Here is a 20,876-nt window from a genome sequence, read left to right on the forward strand (position 1 = left end):
TTGATCACTAACCATTTCACAGGTACAGAAACTAACTACCAATACATTTACTGATGCTGCTTTCACTATATCCATGTTCAAAACAACATACTAGAACTAAATGGATGCGCTAGAAATAAATACTAGTCTGTAGCAAAGACGTCTGGCAGATTTGATCCTGCTCACCGTGCCAAACTTAACTGAAAATCTGGCCAGTCATTTAAATCTGACCTTACTGATCTGATCAACAAAATGCACGCCTTGTTGAATATTAACCTAAATGAATAAGACTTTTTTCGGCATTGGAGACGCGTATAGGCACACAGGTGATCCACAAAGCAAGCACAACAAATTAAACATTTCTTTCAAATAAGTTTCGGTTCGGTTCGGGTGGTGACGTGGTGTCTGTTGCTTGATGTTAAACAAGACGATGAGGATGACAAGAGAAAAGAGAACAATAGTTAACTTATTGAGGGTACTTGACTGTCTTTTATCTTTGTTTACATATTGAACTGGTAGGGTTTTCATCGACATGATTTTCTATCTTGCTATAACGCGGTGTGTTTATCTTTATCAGCATATGACCTTATACCGATTGCTAAACAAAACAATTCACTTGACTTCAGATGTAATCTGGAACCCATAACCATGACACTAACCATACACCTAGCTAGCTAATCCCAGGTCTTTTCTGAGCATTATCCTCAGCACTAGCAACACAAACGAACTGTTGCCTAACGTGTTACGCTTAACTGTTCTTGGCGTTTGTAACGTTACTACAAGAGGCTGCTGACCCGTCCAGTGCAGTCAGCCAGCCTGTTGGCCAATGACGCTTTAGCTCGTGGATAATGCCGTTATTAGCGCTTAATATCATAACGTTAGCACTGAGGTAAGCTAGCAAGCTAATGACAGCAGGCCGCGCCCTGGAACTTCCCTTTTTTTAAACTGTAAAAGCAAGTCACTTGGTGATCGTAAAATACCTTAATGTCCCCGATAAAGCATGTGGTGTCATCTTTGCTCCAGTTATTCAGGAGTTGCTGTCCTTTTGTCGTGTCAGACGTGGGCATAGCTAGCATCCTCTGTTGAATATTTACCTGACAGGCGGCCAGTTAACATCTCTTCCTGTTCTGTCGAGAGTAGTCACATAGCTAGCTAATTGACCAATAGGAAAAAAGGCAAGTCAGAGGCTGACCAATCAGAGGAAAGCGTGAGCGAGGTCACACGCAGTTGACAGACAGTTCTATCTACCTATCAACATGAATGTTTTTAAAGTATTGGGATTTGGCAGTGCTGTTTTGTTGAACCCGCAGCAGGCTCAACAGGATTCAGACGTTTAATTCTATGTTTATTAAGTGTAATAACCAATAACAACAGCATTATAAAAATGGAAACAAAAAAGAGTGTTTAAGCCTAATACAATTAAACTATTCACACACATTATTAAAATTTCAACAAGTTAATTTCTTTTATATTATTTATATAATAAATAATGTTTGGAATATATAAGAATACACTTTTTTAACAGTAAAGAGCAAAGAAATTTGTAGGCTGGTCACACTAACAAAATCAACACTTTCTATTTAGCCTGTTGCACAACAGTTCATTATGTTTAGCACCACATTTCCTCAGATTTCCCAAAGGCTAATCCTGTCTATGGGCTGATCCTGTTTCTTCAGAATGGTTATATATCACATTCAAAAGAATTATAGCAATCACCCTTTATTTTTCTTGCCGTTTTAACATTTGTGTATGTGAGTTTCGTAAATAGTCCAAACATTCCTTGAATGTTCTTTGGTTAAAGCTATAGTGCTCAACTTTTTTTTTATATTAATAAACATTGGTTACATTCAAGCCACTGCCAAATGTGTGGAAACAAAGCTAATTAAGCCTATCAGCTCCACAAAGCTCTCTTTGTACTACTCAGTATGGCTATGTTTACAAAATGGTGTCGTCCGGTGACTCTCGCATTTCACAGGATAAGTCAACACTTGCACTTGGTGGACCTACATTGGCATCCCATATAGCACCTGTATACTTAAATGTGTTTGAAGCTCTTTTTTGTTTTTCCTTTTGAACCATTCCCAACTTCACCTCTGCAACAACAGATTTTTAGCTGCTTCTATCAGTGATACTGAATTTATCATTCTTCATATTTTCTTGTAATTCTGAACATGTTTTCTAATTATTTTTTGTATACAATCTTTTTTTTTAACCTAAGATTGGCCTGAGGGATTCCCGGTCCAGCTCTAATCCGTATGGATAGGCACATATGTTATCAGGACCTTTATATCTTTATATATAGGTATTTATATACCTTATATCCTGTTGATTGTGTCCATTTATATATGTATGCACTGATGCAGCTTAAATCTTCTGAGGCCATGAAGGTTTTTTGTATATATATATATATTTCTTTGGCCATTTTAGGCCTTTATTTTTATAGGACAGCTGAAGACATGAAAGGGGAGAGAGAGAGGGGGAACAATGTGCAGCAAAGGGCCGTGGGTCGGACCCGAACCCGCGGCCGCTGCCTCGAGGAGTAAACCTCTATACATGGGCGCACACTCCACCAGGTGAGCTACCCAGGCGCCCAGGTTTTTTGTATTTGTATAATAGTGTGGAGTCTTGTAAGCAATATATATGATGTTGACTTTTGCTATTTTCCTATACATTTTAGTGTTATTTAACACAAAAAGTAATGTAAAGTATGCCCTTAGATGATTTGTTTTTTGTGGGGACTCTTGTGTTTATGTGTGTGATATTTTTCCTCTTTTTTATCTATTAATGGATAAGGTACCAGCAGGTTTTGGAAATATGCCTGAATATGAATGCTCTACATAACTTTTTTTGTGGCTTCATTGCACAGAAATCGACATCCATCAGATTGCTCTGGTATAGATACACGTATATATTAATATGGTTACTACAGAGGGATTGTATTGAAGTTTACCGAAACCGAAACGTTTACTGTTAAACTTTATATATTTTTTGCAAGTTAGACAGTGTGCAGGAGTTTTCTTTGCAACTTTTGACCTGCTTGTCCCCCTCCGATACACCTGTCTCAGAGGTCATTTTGATTTCCTGTATTCAAAAACAATAATGTCACAGCACCAGAAACTGTTAAAGGTTAAAACATCAACTTCTCTTGTTATCTCTAAGAATTGCCAGAACTCTAGGGTACTATTTAATGTAAGAGGCTGTTGCTATGCCCTCCTCCAGTCACAACAACAAAGCCCCCCCAAAGAATACATAGAAGGCATTTTTACTGAAAAGGTGCCAAACAACAGGCTTAAAGAGTTTTCCCTGCCAATCAAGCCTTACCCCTCAACACCAAGCTATTTTGGCAGTGGCTTGAAAAGAGACCATATCTCACATGAATTCTTTTCGCTGTCTTGTGAATGTTATTTCAACTAAATTCCTGAAGGAAGTCCCTGATACTGTCGCTACAGTATTTAACAGCTCCTTCACTTTTGGCTCATTCCCCTCCTGTTTTAAATATGCATCAGTTCAAGGTCCTCTAGAGGACACCTAATTATAATTTTCTTGCTTCAGGCAATAGTTAGACTATGATCTTCAAGCTGCCTTTTTCATCCAGTGGTATAGAGAACAGCAGTTCCCTAACAGATATAATTTATGGATAACCACATCTCAACGAATTTGCAGTCGGGTTGTGAAGGACTTCAGAGTTCATGGACTGCCTCAGTTTAAGTTATTTCCAATTTACCAATAAACGAACGTTATATTCTTTGAACATTTACTACCGTCTGACCACCGGACACCAACGTATTGCCATTTCAATTACTTTCCATCAATACGTCACATACTGAATGTCTAAAAACTTTCTAAAGTAAACGGAAAAATGTAAAGTACATTTAGCACAATCAATTCCGCTAACCTTGTCAAGTACCATCTTAGTTGTTGGTCAGGAAAAATGGAGCTTGCCAGTAGAAATGAGTGAGTGATGTTTTGACTTCTGTTCCATCAGCAGTGCTGTAGGAGTTGGTGGTGATTCATAAGAGGGCCCAGCCAGAGAGGGCATACATTAGGGCGGGCAATAAATCAATATTATGTTGATATCGTGATATGAGACTGGATATCGTCTTAGGTTTTGGATATCATGATATGACACGAGTGTTGTCTTTCCTGGTTTTAATGGCTAGATTACAGTAAAGTGATGTCATTTTTTTTATTTACCTTACTGTTCTAGCTTTTCTATTATTTGCCTTTACCCACTTAGTTATTATATACAAATTAATGATTATTTATCAAAAATCTCATTGTGTAAATATTCTTTTGTAAGCGCCGTCAACCCTACAATATCGATATCAAGGTATTTGGTCAACAATATCGTGATATTAGATTTTTTCCATATCGCCCAGCTATAGCGTACATACATCCGTTATAGAGGGCCAGGCATTCATGGTTCCCAGAAGATGAATCCCAATAATGTTGGAAATCCACTGACTCTTCCTCTTTGGTCACCAGCTGTGGACCAAAGAGGAAGTGCCAGTGGATTTCCGACATTTCTAACCCTCAAGTGTCACCATGAGGTGGAAATTTGTGTTTTTGAATGAAATGTCTCATTGGCTGGATTGTCATGAAATCTGGTACAGACATTCAAATCGCCCTCAGGAAGAATTGTAATATCTTTGGTGAACCCGACTTTTCCTCTAGCGGCATCATCAGGTCCAAACAAAATTCAACCAGAACTTGTTTATGAGCAAATACTTGCAAAACTAATGATATTCCAATCAGCCTCAGCTAATTAGCAAACATTAGCATGCTAACACACTAAGCTAAGATGGTAAACATTATACCTTCTAAACTTTAGCATCATTTAGCTCAAAGCACTGCAGTAGCTAAGGCCACATAGAGCCGCTAGCATGGCTGTAAACTGTTACTCTTGTTATCAGCACTAAAGCAAATAAAATTTTGTGTAAATTGAAAAGTGTAAATGATGTTATATTAAATTTGTTATTACAGTCTTTATTTATTGCTCCGTCTGCACGAGTAGACAAAAGTAAAAGTGAAGGAAGCAGAGTGATTAAATGTAGAACATGTCTGTCATTTGATGCATTTCTGATAAACATGGTTTGACTGTCTCTCCAAGTGGGAGCAAATGTTCTGAATTCACAATGATATGTAAATGTAGGAAAAATGGAGAATGGCACAACATTATCAACTCCACATATTACAATGTCAAAACAATTTGCATTTTTGGAAGCAATACTCACAGCATATAAACTAGATCATTGACTTGACTTGGCAAGACTACCAGTAAAGATGGAGAGAAAAAAAATCCAATGCAAATGCATTGTACGCACAGCTGGGTGAATGCATTTAATGACACTCACTGTCAGTTACACACACGCTGATCTGCTTTGTCTGCAGGGACTGTGATACAATTTCATTTGAGTCATAATAAGTCACAACCTTTTTGTAATGTCACTGAAGCTCATTAATTGAGTAAAAAAAAAAAGTTCAAAAGGTTTGAGGTTATTGTATAACACAGGCAGTGAAGAAATTAATAACTAATGTTTTCATAAATATCATTTTAAATTAAATTGCAAAATGTCCTGGTGCGCACCTGCATCAATTTCCACACCATAAATTAAAACAGAAACCATTAACAGAAGGCATAGAATACATGAATTATTCATCCCCCAGAGAATAACTTTAGTCTTCAAAGAGCATTAAACTCACATTATGCTTACAGTTGATCAAGGCAATACATAAAAAATGTTTAATTCCAATGGCTCTGGCTCATAACAGCAGTAACAATCAATCTTTGAAATCATGCCTTGAATTGATCCAAGACACAAAAGCAAGGCAAAAATGTTAGTTTTTTTTCATTTCAGAAAAGCAGAAACAAATATTCAGGATAACGTTTGCTTCAAGAATACACGTGCATGCATTAATGTAAAAATAAAACAAACCAAAGATGATGCTGTTTCAATTAACCGTCCAATACAATAAAGTGCAGGGGAAGAATAGAGTCAAAAGCTCATGAGCGCGTCTCGTTCTTGCATGCTGGTGTAGAACGGCTTGCCAAACACGAACGAGTGCAGTCCTGCCCTGAGCTTTTCAGCGAAGGCCATTACGATGTTCAGGTCTCCTTCCACCGTCAGATCTAGGTCCGTCTTTAAGTTGCGCAGCGATCGAAACGGCTTCTTCCCCTTTTGCCTGGGAAGAGAGAAGAGGAGAGACTTTGTATTGCAACTGTTAACAACCTACAGTACTCGGGGGAGGGTCAGAGGACTTGCATTAGCATCTAGTTGGGCTGCAGCTGTTCACAGGAATGCCATGCCACCATGAATGATGTATGCTGCTTCAGGATGGCAACTGAGCATAAACAGTCTTGTCAAGGCACCTGTAAAATAGTATGCCCTTAACACCTCGGGCTGTTAGCAGCACCACAAACAAGACCGCTTTTATCCTTTCACACGAGCACACAAATAATGACTTTGCTTGTGTAGTTAGTGTGGTCTGGGGAGTAAGATATGTTCAGGCATTTATGAATTCAAAATCACAGCTCTGGAAACCATTTCAGACAGGAGGCAAAATGTAATAAAAGTTAATTAGTAATTCTTTGTAACCTCATGGTAAGGTTTCCTGTAATATTTAGTCAGGGAAAAAAAAAAAGAATTCAATTGAATATCTGAAATATACATTTATAAATCACAGCATAATGCGGTTTTAAGTAATCCAAAAACATGAAAGCATTGTATTTTTTTTCCTTTTTGTGATCTACAATTGACCATATCAAGTCATTATGGTCCCCAGTACAAATTTTTGATCACTTGTGTGTGATAAATCTGTCATTTTTTGGGATGCAGCACAACAAGCTGTAAACACAACATTGACATATAGTTGATGTAGCTAAAATGATACACACTATTCCTGACTGCTTACATACTTAAGAAGAGGAGCATTTTGCTCAAGTGTCCTTAAAATGTCTTTTGTAAACAAGAGAAAATCCAAATTATGCTGCTTAATTATTACTGCTGTCCTAAAGGAGTGGTAAGGTCAGTCTACAGTTGGGGAGCCCAGATGGAGCGATGACCAGCTGTCCACAGGGACGGTGGCATGGAAAACAAATCAAGGAAAGCTGAAAACATGGTGGGCTGCAGTGTCTTAGATTAATTGTTGGTGCTTAAAGGGTAACTTCTGTATTTTTCAACCTGCACCCCATTATCTTGTGTTTTTGTGTCTAAGTGAAGTGATGGGATCAACCATTTTTAATATTATAATTTAATAATTATAATTGGTCAGGTTTTAAGCAAGAACGCTGCACTCGGCCGTGGCGAAACAGGCTGCAAAGTATCGTGAATGGGCAATTGCGCACCTTCAATTTAAATCCACTAAACGTGCTTGTTTGGCCATTGACACGCTCCCATTATTATTCTGTCTGACAACATTATGGAAAGGATCCCTACAGAGGTCGACCTTTTTGTTAAAGAGTAAGATCCTTTTTTTGTTTAACATGAAACAGCCCCAAAAATCGCTACCAGACTCCATTTAAATAAACAGTAACGGAGAGTTAGAATAACAATCTTAGCCTGTCAGTGGCAACAACAGTACTTTTAGTGGACGGAAATTGACGCGGTGCATTTGCCCTACATTGCAGCCCGGTATGTGGCTGCCGGTTACAGCGTCCTTGCTGAATACTGGACCAATTTCAAAGATTTTTGTTCACATTAGTCACTTAAGACACCAATGCATAGGGAAACAGGGTCCAGGTTGAAAAATAGCAAAACTACCCTTTAGGAAGGCTGCTTTGAGAGCAGAGCCAGAAAGTGGTTACAGTAACCCTGATGGTTTACAATTATTTCTAGGAACTGAACAGGGCCTAGAGAGGAGGATAATTCCACAGATTTAGAAGAGGGTAAAGCACTGTTGTCTTAACTTATCATTTAGTGAATGTTCTGGTAGCTGCCTAAATGACACATTAATGCAAAGTCTGGTGTGAGGCCACCTGGCATATAGGTTTTACAGCCAACATCATTTAAGTTCGATTAGATGCGCGTGTGTGTGTGTGGGGGGGGGGGTGGGGGAGAATCATTTCTTGTCAGTAATCAAATGATTATCATAAAAACATAATTTAGAGGTTTGATGATGATGATAAGGGCCTCTCAGATGTTAAGAGCCGTGGTGACTGGGAAGGCCATGGCATGTGCTTTATGGACATTTTTCACAGCAGACGTTTTGACTTGTCATAGTAGGAAAAGCACAGCTGAAATTGATAATTAACGATGGCTCAATACGCACAACCGGCGAAGTACCCATATGTGCCGGTTGTGCGTATTCCATCAAGTGTCCCAGTAAGCTATTTCAGTGAGTCAGCATGCACAAATACCAGGGCCTCTCCTAAGTGGAATGCAGCCATCATTAATGGTCATCTGTGCTTTTCCTACTATGACATGTCAACATGTCTGCCGTGAAAACATCGTTACATCGTTGTTTTGCTCGGCACATTATTCACCAAAACGCGTGCCGTGTAGATGGGAGGCCTGTCTTTCTGGGCTGATGCTGGGGATTAATCACCCCGCGTAGCTCGACAACCAGCCGCCTCCTTCCAGTGTCTTCCCCAACACCAATCACCATCATAAACCTGTCCTGTGAGCACGGCTCACCATCAACCAGGATATATTTTTCTCATGTCGTTTAAGGTATCTCTTGGTATATACAAACTAGGGGCCGCGACTTACATATCATACGTATTATCGATTGATCTGATGATATTATTTTTTTTAGATAATCCCTTTAGGTCTATAGAATGTCAGAAAATTGTGAAAACTGCCCATAATTTCCGGAGCCCCAAGTAACATTAACAAAAGACGGAATATCAACATTATTTAAATGTCTCCGCTTGTTTCCTCGGACAGAAACGTGCTAACCTCACCGCTTGGATGTGTGTGATGTTTAACAATCAGACAAAGCATGCATTATCATAGCTGCTATTCTGGTGTTACAGAGAAACAGAGGGAGATCATGAATACAGATTGCATGTTGCTATTAAATATGCAATCTCTACATCTTTCCAGCCTCATGGAGTGGAAAAATCAGTTGTCAGCTCAGAAACGTGGTTGGCTAGAAACATGCTTGCACACACTCATGTGTGGATACCATGCAAAATAAAAAAGGTATTACATCAACTATTGTTCTGGGAAGTTATATGGCTCTATTGTGTTAAAACTAACAATAGATGTCTTAGAACTTGTCAATACAAATTCACAAGGAAAAATGTCAGCTTGTTGCAACTGAAATAATAGGCTAAAGCAACGACAGTTTATGGAAAGCACAAGTGTAATGATGGTCAGATCTTGGTCCTGACTGATGGGGAAAGTGATATTGATAAGAGTTGTGATTTACGCATCTACAGCGCTAAGGCTATTTTTTAAAACCGTGCCTGTGTTCTTCATATTAATGTAGAATTATAGTTTGCTCTTCTTATGTAAAATATGCGGCTCTGGTAGATGTTTGTGATTAGTCGTGCTGTGCAAACGCCGCCTCTTTTATGTGAACGCGCGCGTCGGTTGATTGAACTAGTTGATAACCAGCGTCGTGACACAGCTTATGCAGGACCGCAGTTGTTAGGTTTGGTGAAGCCGGGTAACTGAAATAAATCCAGGGCATGTTGATCTTGATTCGTAGTACAGACCTTTGATCACATGAGTTTTTTTCTACTGCTTTTCTTCTACTTTTCTGCAAAAAGTAGCCTGCATGTTCCCGTAACTGCAGTATGCTGTATATTCTACTCTTTCTTCTCTGTGTCCGAATTGTTGTTTTGGTTCAGAATTCTGAGGGTGTGCGCTCGACCCACACCCACATGTTCCTCTCCTGCAGGCCCACTGTACACCTACCAAGTCAGTCAACGCCGTCAGTTCCCTATCATTCCCAGTCATTTGTCCCTATGAGCCTGCCGTACCTTCACCCTTGTACAAACGAAACCCTGGAGATAAGATTACCAGATGCAGAGAAACACTGACATGACTATTTTGACTCCAAACTGTGGTACATGAGACCACGGACTACAAGGCTTAGGATGGGTTTTGTGGTGAGCGTTAGTGACTATCAGTGGCTGCAGTGCAAAGTCAAAGCAAAAACAATGGCACACAAGTAAATGATCTGCTCTGGTATTTAGACCTTTTGACTTTTTTTTTTTATTCTGTGGATCGGACGTGTGCCAGTGTTGGGGTCTATTGACAAACCATAATCCTTTCCGGCATTTGGATTAAAGTCTTATTCATGACAGCTCTTACGTTTCGTCCTCGATGTACTTGAGCAGCGTGAGGGCCTTCCTGTGGAGCAGCAGCAGGAACTGGGCCAGATAGGTTCTCCGCAGGGACAGGCCTGGCTTCAGCATGAACACCTGGGTACGACACAGGATGTCAATTAGTAGTCCAGGCTACCGCTCTGCTGGAAAAGGCTGGAATTATCCACTCCCCCTTCCTTTGTGCTAACCTTGAGAGAGAAACATATTGCTGTCGTCGTGAGAAAAACTAGTAACCGCAACTCTGGGAGCACTTTCATAGGAACGGATGATGGGTTGTGAGTGACCCATGGGAATAAAGTCTACTGTTTTGTGTCTGTTATGGCCTCTGGAGACTGTATCAGTGAGGAGGGAGCACATCATTCAAGTATTTGCTGCAGCCTGATACAAGGCCTGGCCTGTGTTCAACAGCATTGTACCACAGACAAAATATGAAAATGAATCTGCCACTTTCAACTTCACAATATTATACACTACAGTACAAAAAAGGGTTAGTCTCAGACCGCAATAGGGAGACAAAAAAAACACAAATAAATACCAAATTCACTTCTAGGTGATTTCACAGTCTAGTGCTTAAACTCTGGGCTAGATTTATCAAGCCGTTTGCGCCTGTTTCCAGGCGCTAATTGGTCGCAAAGACGGACGTAACCGATGCGGGCTATTTACAAACAGGGCGCACTTGGGTAAAATCGCAGATTGTCTGCCACATGAACGAGAAGAGACAAGTTGCGCTTTCAATATGCGTTCGTGGGAGGATCGTGGGGAAAGTGGGAGTTCCACCCAAAAGGTGGGAGGATTAGCGCAGTGCACCTAATTATATATTCCGTGGTATTTACAAAGACTGTCAGGTAAGAGCGCCTCTATTCTGCGGGGGAAATTCTCCGCCTCTTAAAAACAGGTCTAAACCAGCCGCAATCGAGTTTCCTCATAGACCTTTATGCCGCTGGTTTTTTAATTTTTAATTTGAGCAAGACGAAGACATAGGCGAGGCTGAAAATATTTTTAACACAAGAATCACACTTTGTCAGTGAACACAACATCATTTAGCGTTACAGATCAAGCAACCATGTAATATTAGAGTTACTGGAAGAAATCAAAGATGAAATTGAATCTCCCACTCAGCGTTCACATCCCATTCCAGCAGTTGTTAAACTCCTCGCTACATTACAAATATTGGCATAAGGATCATTTCAAACAGTCATAGCATCAGCAGTGGGGATATCGAAGTCTGCACTCAGCCGTATCATAGCACCAGTACCGCTTTGCTACAGCGCAATTTACGGTATAGTGGGCGGAGAAAGACGCTGATTGCCTGATGGGTGTCAGGGTTGATAAATACTACGCAAAATGTGGAAGCATAGCGTGCGCTATTACCGAACTCGCATAAACAGACGCAGCGCAAACTGCGCTAGTGTTAGTAAATTAGGCCCTCTGTGCTTAAACCCTCACAAGTATTAGCTGGTGGAATCCTCAAGCAAAGCTGACAAACGAGACAAATTAATTATTTGAAAGCAGAAAACCCTCGTGATTCTTTCTGATTAAACCATTCAAGAACTTAAAGGGATAGTTGGGATTTCTTGAAGTGGGGTCGTATGAGGTACTTATCCAACGTTAGTGTATTAGCTACAGTAGATGGTTGGCACGCCCCCCAGTTTGAAGAAGCAGACACAGAAGCTAAGCAATGTACTGCTGCTATCTACTGTAGCTAACACACTGACTATGAATAAGTAACTCATACAACCCCACTTCAAAATATCTGAACTATTCCTTTAATATCACTGCAACAACATGTTGTAATAGAAATGCATACAAAACAGATAATGATAAAAATGGTTGCGGATATCTTATCTATTATGATAATATTTTTGTCAATATTCTGCAGGGTTTACTTTTTCTTTTCTTCTGAGTCGGTTGGGAGTGTTCGCTATTTATTTTTTAAGAATAATATGGGAAAAAAAAAAGTGTTTCTATAGTCTTACCTCATCTATAAAGGACTTCACCAAAGTGTCTTTATGCATGACGTCTTGAAATATATTCCTAAGAAAAAAGGCATTGGGGTTATGATATGACATTAGCATTCTTTTTTTTTATTTGAGAGGATTTCTTTTTTTTTTTTTAAACAGAGTTAAACAAAAGGTGCAAATAAAATAGTGAATTAAAAATGAAGAACTATAACGTTCTTGTAACCCACAAACACAACGGATACTGTGCGTGCATGGCTTACAGGTCAGGTGTGAAGGTTTCGTCGGTGTGAATGACCGTGTCAGGGGGTATGTCGTCCTCGCTGTCAGTCTTCCAGAGAGCGCTCAGCTCCGACCGCATGTAGCGCCGCTGGTTGTACGTGTGCTCGTGGCATGGCGGCATCTGCTTGACTGTGTTGATGTCGACGTCGATGTGCGTGGTCGGGTAAGGGGAGTAGAGCACCTGGCGGAAGGGCAGCACGAAGCTGCCTGTGGAGTCCTGGGAATTCAAAGGAAAAACCCATATTTAATACCGGTCGACCTGTGATGTGTAAGAGCAGTAGTAATATTATTCCGCTTAGTGTGTTGGAAATCTGTTTCCTCCCACCACATGCTGTCCAAATTTCAAGAGCAGCCAGGGCAGACACTAGGTTTCTTTAAGAGGAAACAACAATAATAGGAAGCTCCTTCAATTTCCTTTCGTTGTTGTTGTTGTTGTTGTTTTCTCCCTGGGCCAGTTTCTCCTGCCCTACGCTGCGTTTTATGTGGGAATTCTATAAGAAGATCCCGCTGGAGCTCCACAACACAGACAATGTGTAGCATACTATTTATGACCGAACTAACAAGCACCACCAGGTTTTTTTAGCTGCCTCTTTTGCTGTTCTTTTTTTCTGCTCTTGTTGACACAACGAGCCACCTTGCCTGTGTTACACTAAGCGCCGTTGCCTTGTAAAACGGCAGAAAATAATACTGCAACTTCTCCAAAAACCTTAAACTTTGCTGACTTTCACAAAACCCTGAGTTTTGCACTTGACACCCGGTAATTGCAATGCAGAAAACTGTGAGGACAATACATTAAGAACTAAACTAAACATTTGCATCGCATGAAGCTATGGCGATTTCCTCATTTGCACATTAGAGTTGGACGATTCAAAATAGAAACCATATGAAGACCGCACAAAGCCGCGTGTATTTTAACAGACCATGCATCGCAATAAATCTCATTGCAACAATGTTTTATTGTCAGAAAAAGAAACTGGGTTAGAACTACAGATCGGCCAACATCAAACATGCGGGCAGAAAACAACAATAACCAGGCTCGAATTCAAATCACATTGTGCTGTATAAGAGCTAGCTGGTGGCTACCTTGAGCAGACCCTGAACAAACAGGCCCGTGTCGTATTTGAAAGAAGAGTCGGCCTTGCAGAGGCGAGAGCACTTCCTCTCAGCCGGGGTGAGGAAGAGGCAGAGAGTCCGGACAATCTGTGAAAAAGCAACGTTTCGACAGTCAACCAGAAAAGCCTTCAGGAAATATCAGGGTTTGATTGTGACATGGTGTATTCATTTGCTAAATTTAGGTGAAGGAGAACAGCTGAAACTTGACATCATTGCAACGTTTTTTTTTGCCACCAGAAGGGGTGCGAAAACGTATCCAATCATGCTGTATTAGGTTTCCCCTTTTTAAAAATGGACATAAATGGCCTTTTGTTTTTTCCCCTTGATTTTAAAAGTGGTGGATTTCTGCACAGTCAGCACAAAAGGTATTCATGGAGCTACATCTCAGCACGAAAAAAATGACAAAAACCACATTTTGGTTATAGACCTTAATCTGGCATTCGGGCTTGCGGCTTGTTGTTAGATAGAAATAAAAGTCTTGATTTAATTGGTGCTCAGCTCAGAACTCAAGGATGGTATTCATTGGTGTGCAATATCGGTTCTCTCTCTCGGTTAGCACGGCCAACTTTTGTTCGCTTTATTCCAATATTTTGCCCATTTGGAACAGCTGATATGCTTTTCTCATCTCGTTATCTTCATGGAAACAGTCACAGCTGTTACTGTGCTGCCAAAGCCAACACAGACATTCAAAATCTGAGTGCATCAGAGGCTTTTTAAACCTAGACAACAGCACAACACACTTCAAAACATTTTAAATTATGTAGATGCATTGCAAATGTGGCTGTGTGCAGCCAGTAATATGGTAAATTTACCTTATTTACTTTCTCTGGGTTGCTTCCAACCACTATGGAACAGCCACAAGTCTGCAGATGAGAGCTGATGGCCCTGAACCACACAGACAAAGACATGCAAATTAGAGCCAATTAGCTTCATCGGCATTGCTCTGATCATTAATGACAGCTTTCAGGAATAAGGATTGAGACAGAGAAACTGGGTCCGAAAAACACTCAAGAGGCTTTACATGGACAATTAAGATGGTAACTGGCTCTGGGCGGGTGGAGAGTTAACCTAGTAATCATTAAATTTAGGGATAGACCGATATCGGTGTGAATTAAAAAGTGCCCTACTTTCGCTCCGCTACAGCTCTGTCTCTGTCCCTCTGCTTTGGTTTCACTCCCCACTGCGTTCCAGGCAACCCGTAACTCGTGTTTTCACAACCTTCTACGCGTGAAAGTGCCCTGGAATGGCATTCAAACCCGTAACTTACTACTTGTGAACTCGTACCAGATCGTTGTACTCCCAGTTACAGTTTTTGACGACACACACATAAACAACAATGTCGACCCCTGTTGATGCTGTACAGACGCCGGTGATTAACAGTGAGAAATAGAAATAAATAGACATAAATAGTCAGCGTAAAGTAATTCCGCACATTGTAATCAAAACAATACACATACGATTGTGTACTACTACAGGTTATGTTTATTAAATGAAGCCCAAAATATGTTGCCGACTAGAAATGGCTAGTATCAGCTTAATACATCCATGGTATCAGCTTGCGCTAGCTAACGTCAACGGTAGGTAGCCGTTAGCTAACGTTAAAGCTAGCTAGAAGGGTTTGTCTTGACTTTGCCTGGAACGCTACCAAGTCGTGAGTCGTGACTTGAAGTCGTAACTTACGGGCTAAAAATTGTGTCTGGAACGCAGCATTAATGTTCCGCCCACAACACTATCTGACTATCTCTTACTGGGTATTATGTTGAACCAATTTATTAAATAATTGCTCAAAGCTTTGTGTTGGGAGTTTGTAACATTCCTAATATCGGTTACACTAAATACTAACAATCGGTATCGGCCTTGAAAAAACAGTATCGGTCGATCCCTTATTAAATTGACCTTTTCTTTTTCCATGTAGTTTGGTTCATATTCTGGCCTATTCTTTAGGTCTTTAATAGTCCATTTCACACCGTAATTAATCATTTGTTGGTCACAAAAAAAAGAACTATTTTGCCTGATTAGTTCTAAACTTAATTGCCTCTAACATACAACTAGTCTTCATCAGCTATAACTATCCAGCTAAAAAACAAATTCCAGTGTACAGGTGCTTTGTCATCACCACAGGATCCGGAGCTAATACTGTTCAACTTTGAGCAATTGGGAACTTCATTGCTGGAATGGACTTTCCGGACTCAACAAGCGATTTAGCTTTCGTCCTTTCTCTGGAGGAAACTTCGGCTAAGTGGAGGAGCCATTACTCATCATTGGAAGGTTGATGGGTGTTAAATGGGCATTGTTCATCATCTGTCTCCATTTGCCTGTACGGGAGAGTGCTTACTTGTGGAGGAAATCCTCGTGGCAGCTGTCCCCGATGTCATCATCATTTAGCACGGTGTCTTTTATCTACTCAGCGGGAGTGAAACAAATGAGTCATTTTTAAAATTGGTCTGAACAAAGACAAAAGTGCTGATGACCACATTTGCAGGCACTGCAATGAAAATAAAACGCAAAAATAAAAAAAACACCATCGTTTAACAATATAGGAAACAGCGAGAAAGATTCCAAGGAGCTTCTTTGTGCTGCTTTTTTTTTGGTCGCATTTGCATATTAGAAGGGAGCAAATGTGTTGAATCACACTGGGTGGTAATCTAGGCACAGAACCTGGATAATTCAAACCTCATGAAAAATGAAAACAATTTGAACGAAACAACTGTAATTTATCAAAGGACAGAGGCTTTTTTTTCTTCAAAAAGTCACGGGCGATTGCATTCAATAAAGACATCCACTTCTTTTCCGTCAATCACTGAAACCATGATGCTTGGATGATAAGCTATTAACTCTGCCATCGACAAGAAAATTATTCACAAATCCATCGTGGTTTTTTCTAAACTTTACATTCCTGTCGCTGTCATCTAAAACATGAATCAGATCATTATGATGTCTAATTCTTCAGCCGTTTATTGTTCAGTTTTCGAGTATGATAGGTAATGTGTGTGTGTGTGTATGAGTATGTGTGTGCTGCTCACATCTATATCTTCTGGCACACTGTATGTCTTCATAGAGGCCAACAGCTCCATGATAGGGACAATCTCCAAGCTCAGCACCGAGATGATGTTGTAGCCCTAAAGTTGGAAGGAAAGTGGAAACAGTTAACTCAAGCACTGCACAAATACTATGCTGGGCGACTGACGACATTCAATTTTTTGGGCCAGCGGCTAAGATTTCTGGCTTTCAAATGGCATGTTTTGCATTTTAATGTATTTTACTCAATTCACAATATGGGGGTTACAAGCGGTTGGTCTAAAGACACAAGCTGTGAAAGCCTCAATTTTTTTTAAGATTATTTTTTCGGCATTTTAGGCCTTTATTTGTATAGGACAGCTTAGACCTGAAAGGAGAGAGAGAAGGGAATGACATGCAGCAAAGGATCCGCAGGTCGGAGTTGAACCCGCGGCGTCGAGGAGTAAACCTCTATATATGGGCACCCGCTCTACCAGGTGAGCTACACAGGCGCCCGGAAGTCTCAATCTTAAACTGAAAACAAAATAATAATAATAAATGAGTGTTGCATGGTGGATAGACAAAATACAAACATAAAAGCCATTAGAGATGGACTGATAAATTGGCTATGGTAGATATACATTTTTTAGAGCTGGGCAATATATTGATATTATATCGATATCGTGATATGAGACTAGATATCGTCTAAGATTTTGGATATCGTAATATTGTGATATGGCATAAGTGTTGTCTTTTCCTGGTTTTAAAGGCTGCATTACAGTAAAGTGATGTCATTTTCTGAACTTACCGGACTGCTGTAACTGTTCTATTATTGCCTTTACCCACTTAGTCATTATATCCACATTACTGATGATTATTTAACAAAAATCTCATTGTGTAAATATTTTGTGAAAGCACCAATAGTCAACCCTACAATATCGTTGCAGTATCGATATCGAGGTATTTGGTCAAAAATATCGTGATATTTGATTTTGTCCATATTGCCCAGCCCTAATAGTTTTACATGGTTTGTCTTCCAGAAAGCACTGACAAGTTTATTTTTCAACTGTGAAATGTCCCGTTCAGAACATATATTGGTCACACTTTGTTTAAAAAAAAAAATTTTAAAGGGATCTATTTTTGTCTGGGTAAGAAAATAATAACTTTATTTTTAACTCTCATATTTCAACATCATTATTAGTTGGACAATGAAACGCATCATGGAACTTTGCTTTGACGGAAATTAGCAACTATTATAAACGCTCCTAAAATTTCATGTCCGGTAAAGGACAGTTAGGGCTGGGTATTGTTTAAAATATTTCAATACACACAGCTGGGCAAGAACTTTTTAATAAAATACAATGTAAAATCTTGGCTTTTAAAAAAAAAAAAAAGTCAAATAAAAATATCTGATCAAGGTAAAAAAACTAAACAAGATTATTATTCTCACCAGACATTCAATACCAACTGTACATGGCAGTTTTTGGACACCTAATGGTACAGATACATACAGGAAGATTTTGGTCAGTGCTGAGGATCAATATCGAGCCCTAAAGCCGTCAGCAGTATTGGTCAGCGGCGAGGACTCCGATATATATGTTTTCAAAGCAACACAAGATGACTAACAGGGCACCAAAGAAGGCCGAACTGCGGCTGCATCAGGTAAAAATAAAAAACCTACTAAAATATTTATTATGTCAGGAGGATACAGTCTGACAAGAGAAACACCATCCAAAAAGGTAAAACTAACAAACAGGGATGTGATGAACACATGCAGCACAGAATACACTGATATTCTACTGGTTGCCATTCAATCTAGTAGACCCACTTTTACAGCAGTGTCTGCAAACGTGATAGATTTTTAGTGTTGTGAGTCACATTCTTTTGTCTACCCCTATTATAACCTCTCGTCACTAGCTTCCTCTGTAGGAGCTCTCAGACCTAATTAACTAGTTTAGCCCTCTGTGTTGGGAGAATGCAACTTTATTATCCTGCCAATGTTGCTGCAATCCCAGTTGAGTAAAACAGAGGTGATAGATTACTTAATACCCATTTAAAAACTAAGCATAGATCAGGTTTTAAAGTAGGTTTATGGGTATAAAGGGTAATTTGCCTACTCATGTGTCCAAAACTGAGAAGTCAAGGGATCGGCAAGAATTGCAGGGTACTACCTTCTGCATCCAAATGCGTCCCTTGCGGATGACATGCTTCAGTCTCTCCACGCAGATGGTATGCAGAGGCAGATAGAAGGCCAGCTCTGTCTGAGGCAGGATAACGGACAAGGCGCACGTGTTCTTGTCCCCCTTCAGCTCGCCATCGAAGATGAGAGACACAATGATGACGCCCTTTTCTGCCAGGACAAAGAACTTCACATCCACAGCGCCACACTCAGCACTACGCAGAATCTCCCCATTAAGTGTATGATTGGCCAGGAATGTAACCTCTCCATCGCTGAGGAACATCAGTTGGTCTCCCTTTGGTGTCCAGATGTGGCGCACCCGTGGACCCAGGATGTTGTCCCAGTAGGCAAAGGTGGCAGCCAGCAGCGGGCATTCTCCCTCCACTGCTACCTCGGACTTAGCCACAGCCGGTGACTGGGGTGGACAGCCAGAGGACATTAGACAGGATTGGAAATGTCTTCCCCAGTGTCAGAGTGAATTATAATAAACCTACATCATAAAACACAGGAAACAACAGACATCAGTTCTTGGTAAAAATTAGAATTAAAAATGTAATTTCAAAAAGGTTCCAAAGCAATCCATCTGATTTGCCACTTGTATTTCCACAATGATCAGGAATACCCATTTTCAGCTCACATTGTACAATAAATCTAATAAACCTAAGGCTTTAAGTGGAAATGAAAGTGATCCTTTAGGATGTTGTTTAAGTCAGCTGATACTGCTTAGACCAAGCCAAAAGCAACTTCTCTTTTTCCGACAATATACTCCTTTCAACAGAAGTGACAATGTCATGCTTTATTCATGTTTTGGCAAAATATCTGTAAAAAGGCTTATCCAATTTGCCCATTCCAGTCTTTATGGTCTTCTGTGGAATTCCACATTCATAATGCATATACTTACACTTAATTTTAGTAGAATTTGTCTTTTCACTTTTGACTATATGCTAGCTCTCTATGTTAATTGGGATATGGCAGACATAGCTTCATGTATAACGCTATATAAGAAATACAACTGCTACTTGATTGATTATATGTATGCCGAATTAAGCAAATACAATTCATTTAAGGGTTGTAGCTAGTTATTGTGTTGCCAAGCAGCTCCGTATATCGGCAGCAAGCAATGCGGGATATATTGACAGCTTTTACAACCGACTTTGGTGTTAAATTACATATTTAACGTTACACAAGTAAGAACAGAAGGTAGGGCTTACGCCTCAGATTTACTATTGTAAACTCAAGTAACAAGCTATGGGGGGTGGGGTTAATATATATCTTAATGACAGAATCGGTAAGCAGTAAGAAACCAAATAACTTTAGTGTTAACCGGTCAATATTGTGTAGCTAGCAGGATAACACAGGGTTGTGAAACCACCAGCCTTGCTAACTAGCTAGCTAAGGTTAGCCAAACTAACACTGACAACGCACAGGAATAACATCGCAATGACTTACTTGTTCGGCGTTTCGGTGCTTATTAATCGCCACGCCGCCGCGTTACTATAGGAAGAGTTTTAGATGTTGCTGACAAGTCATCATTACATTTTTTTTTCTGTTATTGCCAATGTAACACTTAAATGGTGATTAGCCAGCTACAGTGTTTTTCTCTTCAACACACTTCCTAGTACGTCAGCCGTACGTCAACCATTGATAGAGATGCACAGCGTCCTCTAGCGAACGAGGCGTGGCAGTGGACAGTGAGTCATGATGTAGCTAATTATCATTCCAGGCGGCCACCTGCAGAAAATTATAACGTTATGCTTAAGTTCCTTTACATGGAGCCTGGTCATACGAATTGATGTATTTGCTGCCTTTTATGGTGTATGGTGTTCCTGTCTGTGGGATCAGTTTTCAATGTTTGCTAAAAGAAAGATTATGCTATGTATTATTCATTCTAACTCAAACTCATTGGCCTTGGTTCATTTTCTGTGAAGAACATAAAAAATTACTTATTTTCAATGACTGCACACGGTACACCTCCCCCCTACACATAACTATTACATATTATGAGGTGTTCGGGTCTACTGGACCCGAGTGTATTGAAATGAAGGTGCTATGAAACTGCTATGAAACTATGTTGTCTTTCTGCACCTGCTAT

At 40.0% G+C, this 20,876-nt stretch overlaps 2 protein-coding genes across 16 annotated transcripts in view; both read right to left on the bottom strand.

Moving 5' to 3' along the window:
- Window positions 1-1,106, bottom strand: part of kiaa1109 (KIAA1109 ortholog) — a 92,593-nt gene extending 91,487 nt beyond the window's left edge. For all 15 annotated transcript variants that reach the window (XM_039786972.1, XM_039786959.1, XM_039786957.1 and 12 more), the window contains exon 1: window positions 960-1,106. The gene's annotated coding sequence lies outside the window, so the exon portion shown is untranslated. The remainder of the gene's footprint in view (window positions 1-959) is intronic.
- A 3,843-nt stretch (window positions 1,107-4,949) lies between these two features.
- Window positions 4,950-20,423, bottom strand: c9orf72 (C9orf72-SMCR8 complex subunit). The gene is made up of 10 exons (XM_039786622.1): window positions 20,234-20,423; window positions 18,777-19,274; window positions 16,632-16,727; window positions 15,944-16,008; window positions 14,421-14,493; window positions 13,579-13,695; window positions 12,477-12,712; window positions 12,232-12,289; window positions 10,242-10,351; window positions 4,950-6,162 (listed from the first exon to the last, which is right to left on the bottom strand). Exons 2-10 carry the CDS (start codon window positions 19,221-19,223, stop codon window positions 5,976-5,978), a joined length of 1,389 nt encoding a protein of 462 aa, XP_039642556.1. The 5' UTR covers window positions 19,224-19,274; window positions 20,234-20,423; the 3' UTR covers window positions 4,950-5,975.
- Between the last annotated feature and the right edge of the window lie 453 nt (window positions 20,424-20,876).

Source organism: Perca fluviatilis, chromosome 20 (assembly GCF_010015445.1).
Source record: "Perca fluviatilis chromosome 20, GENO_Pfluv_1.0, whole genome shotgun sequence".
NCBI classification, from domain to species: Eukaryota; Metazoa; Chordata; class Actinopteri; order Perciformes; family Percidae; genus Perca; species Perca fluviatilis.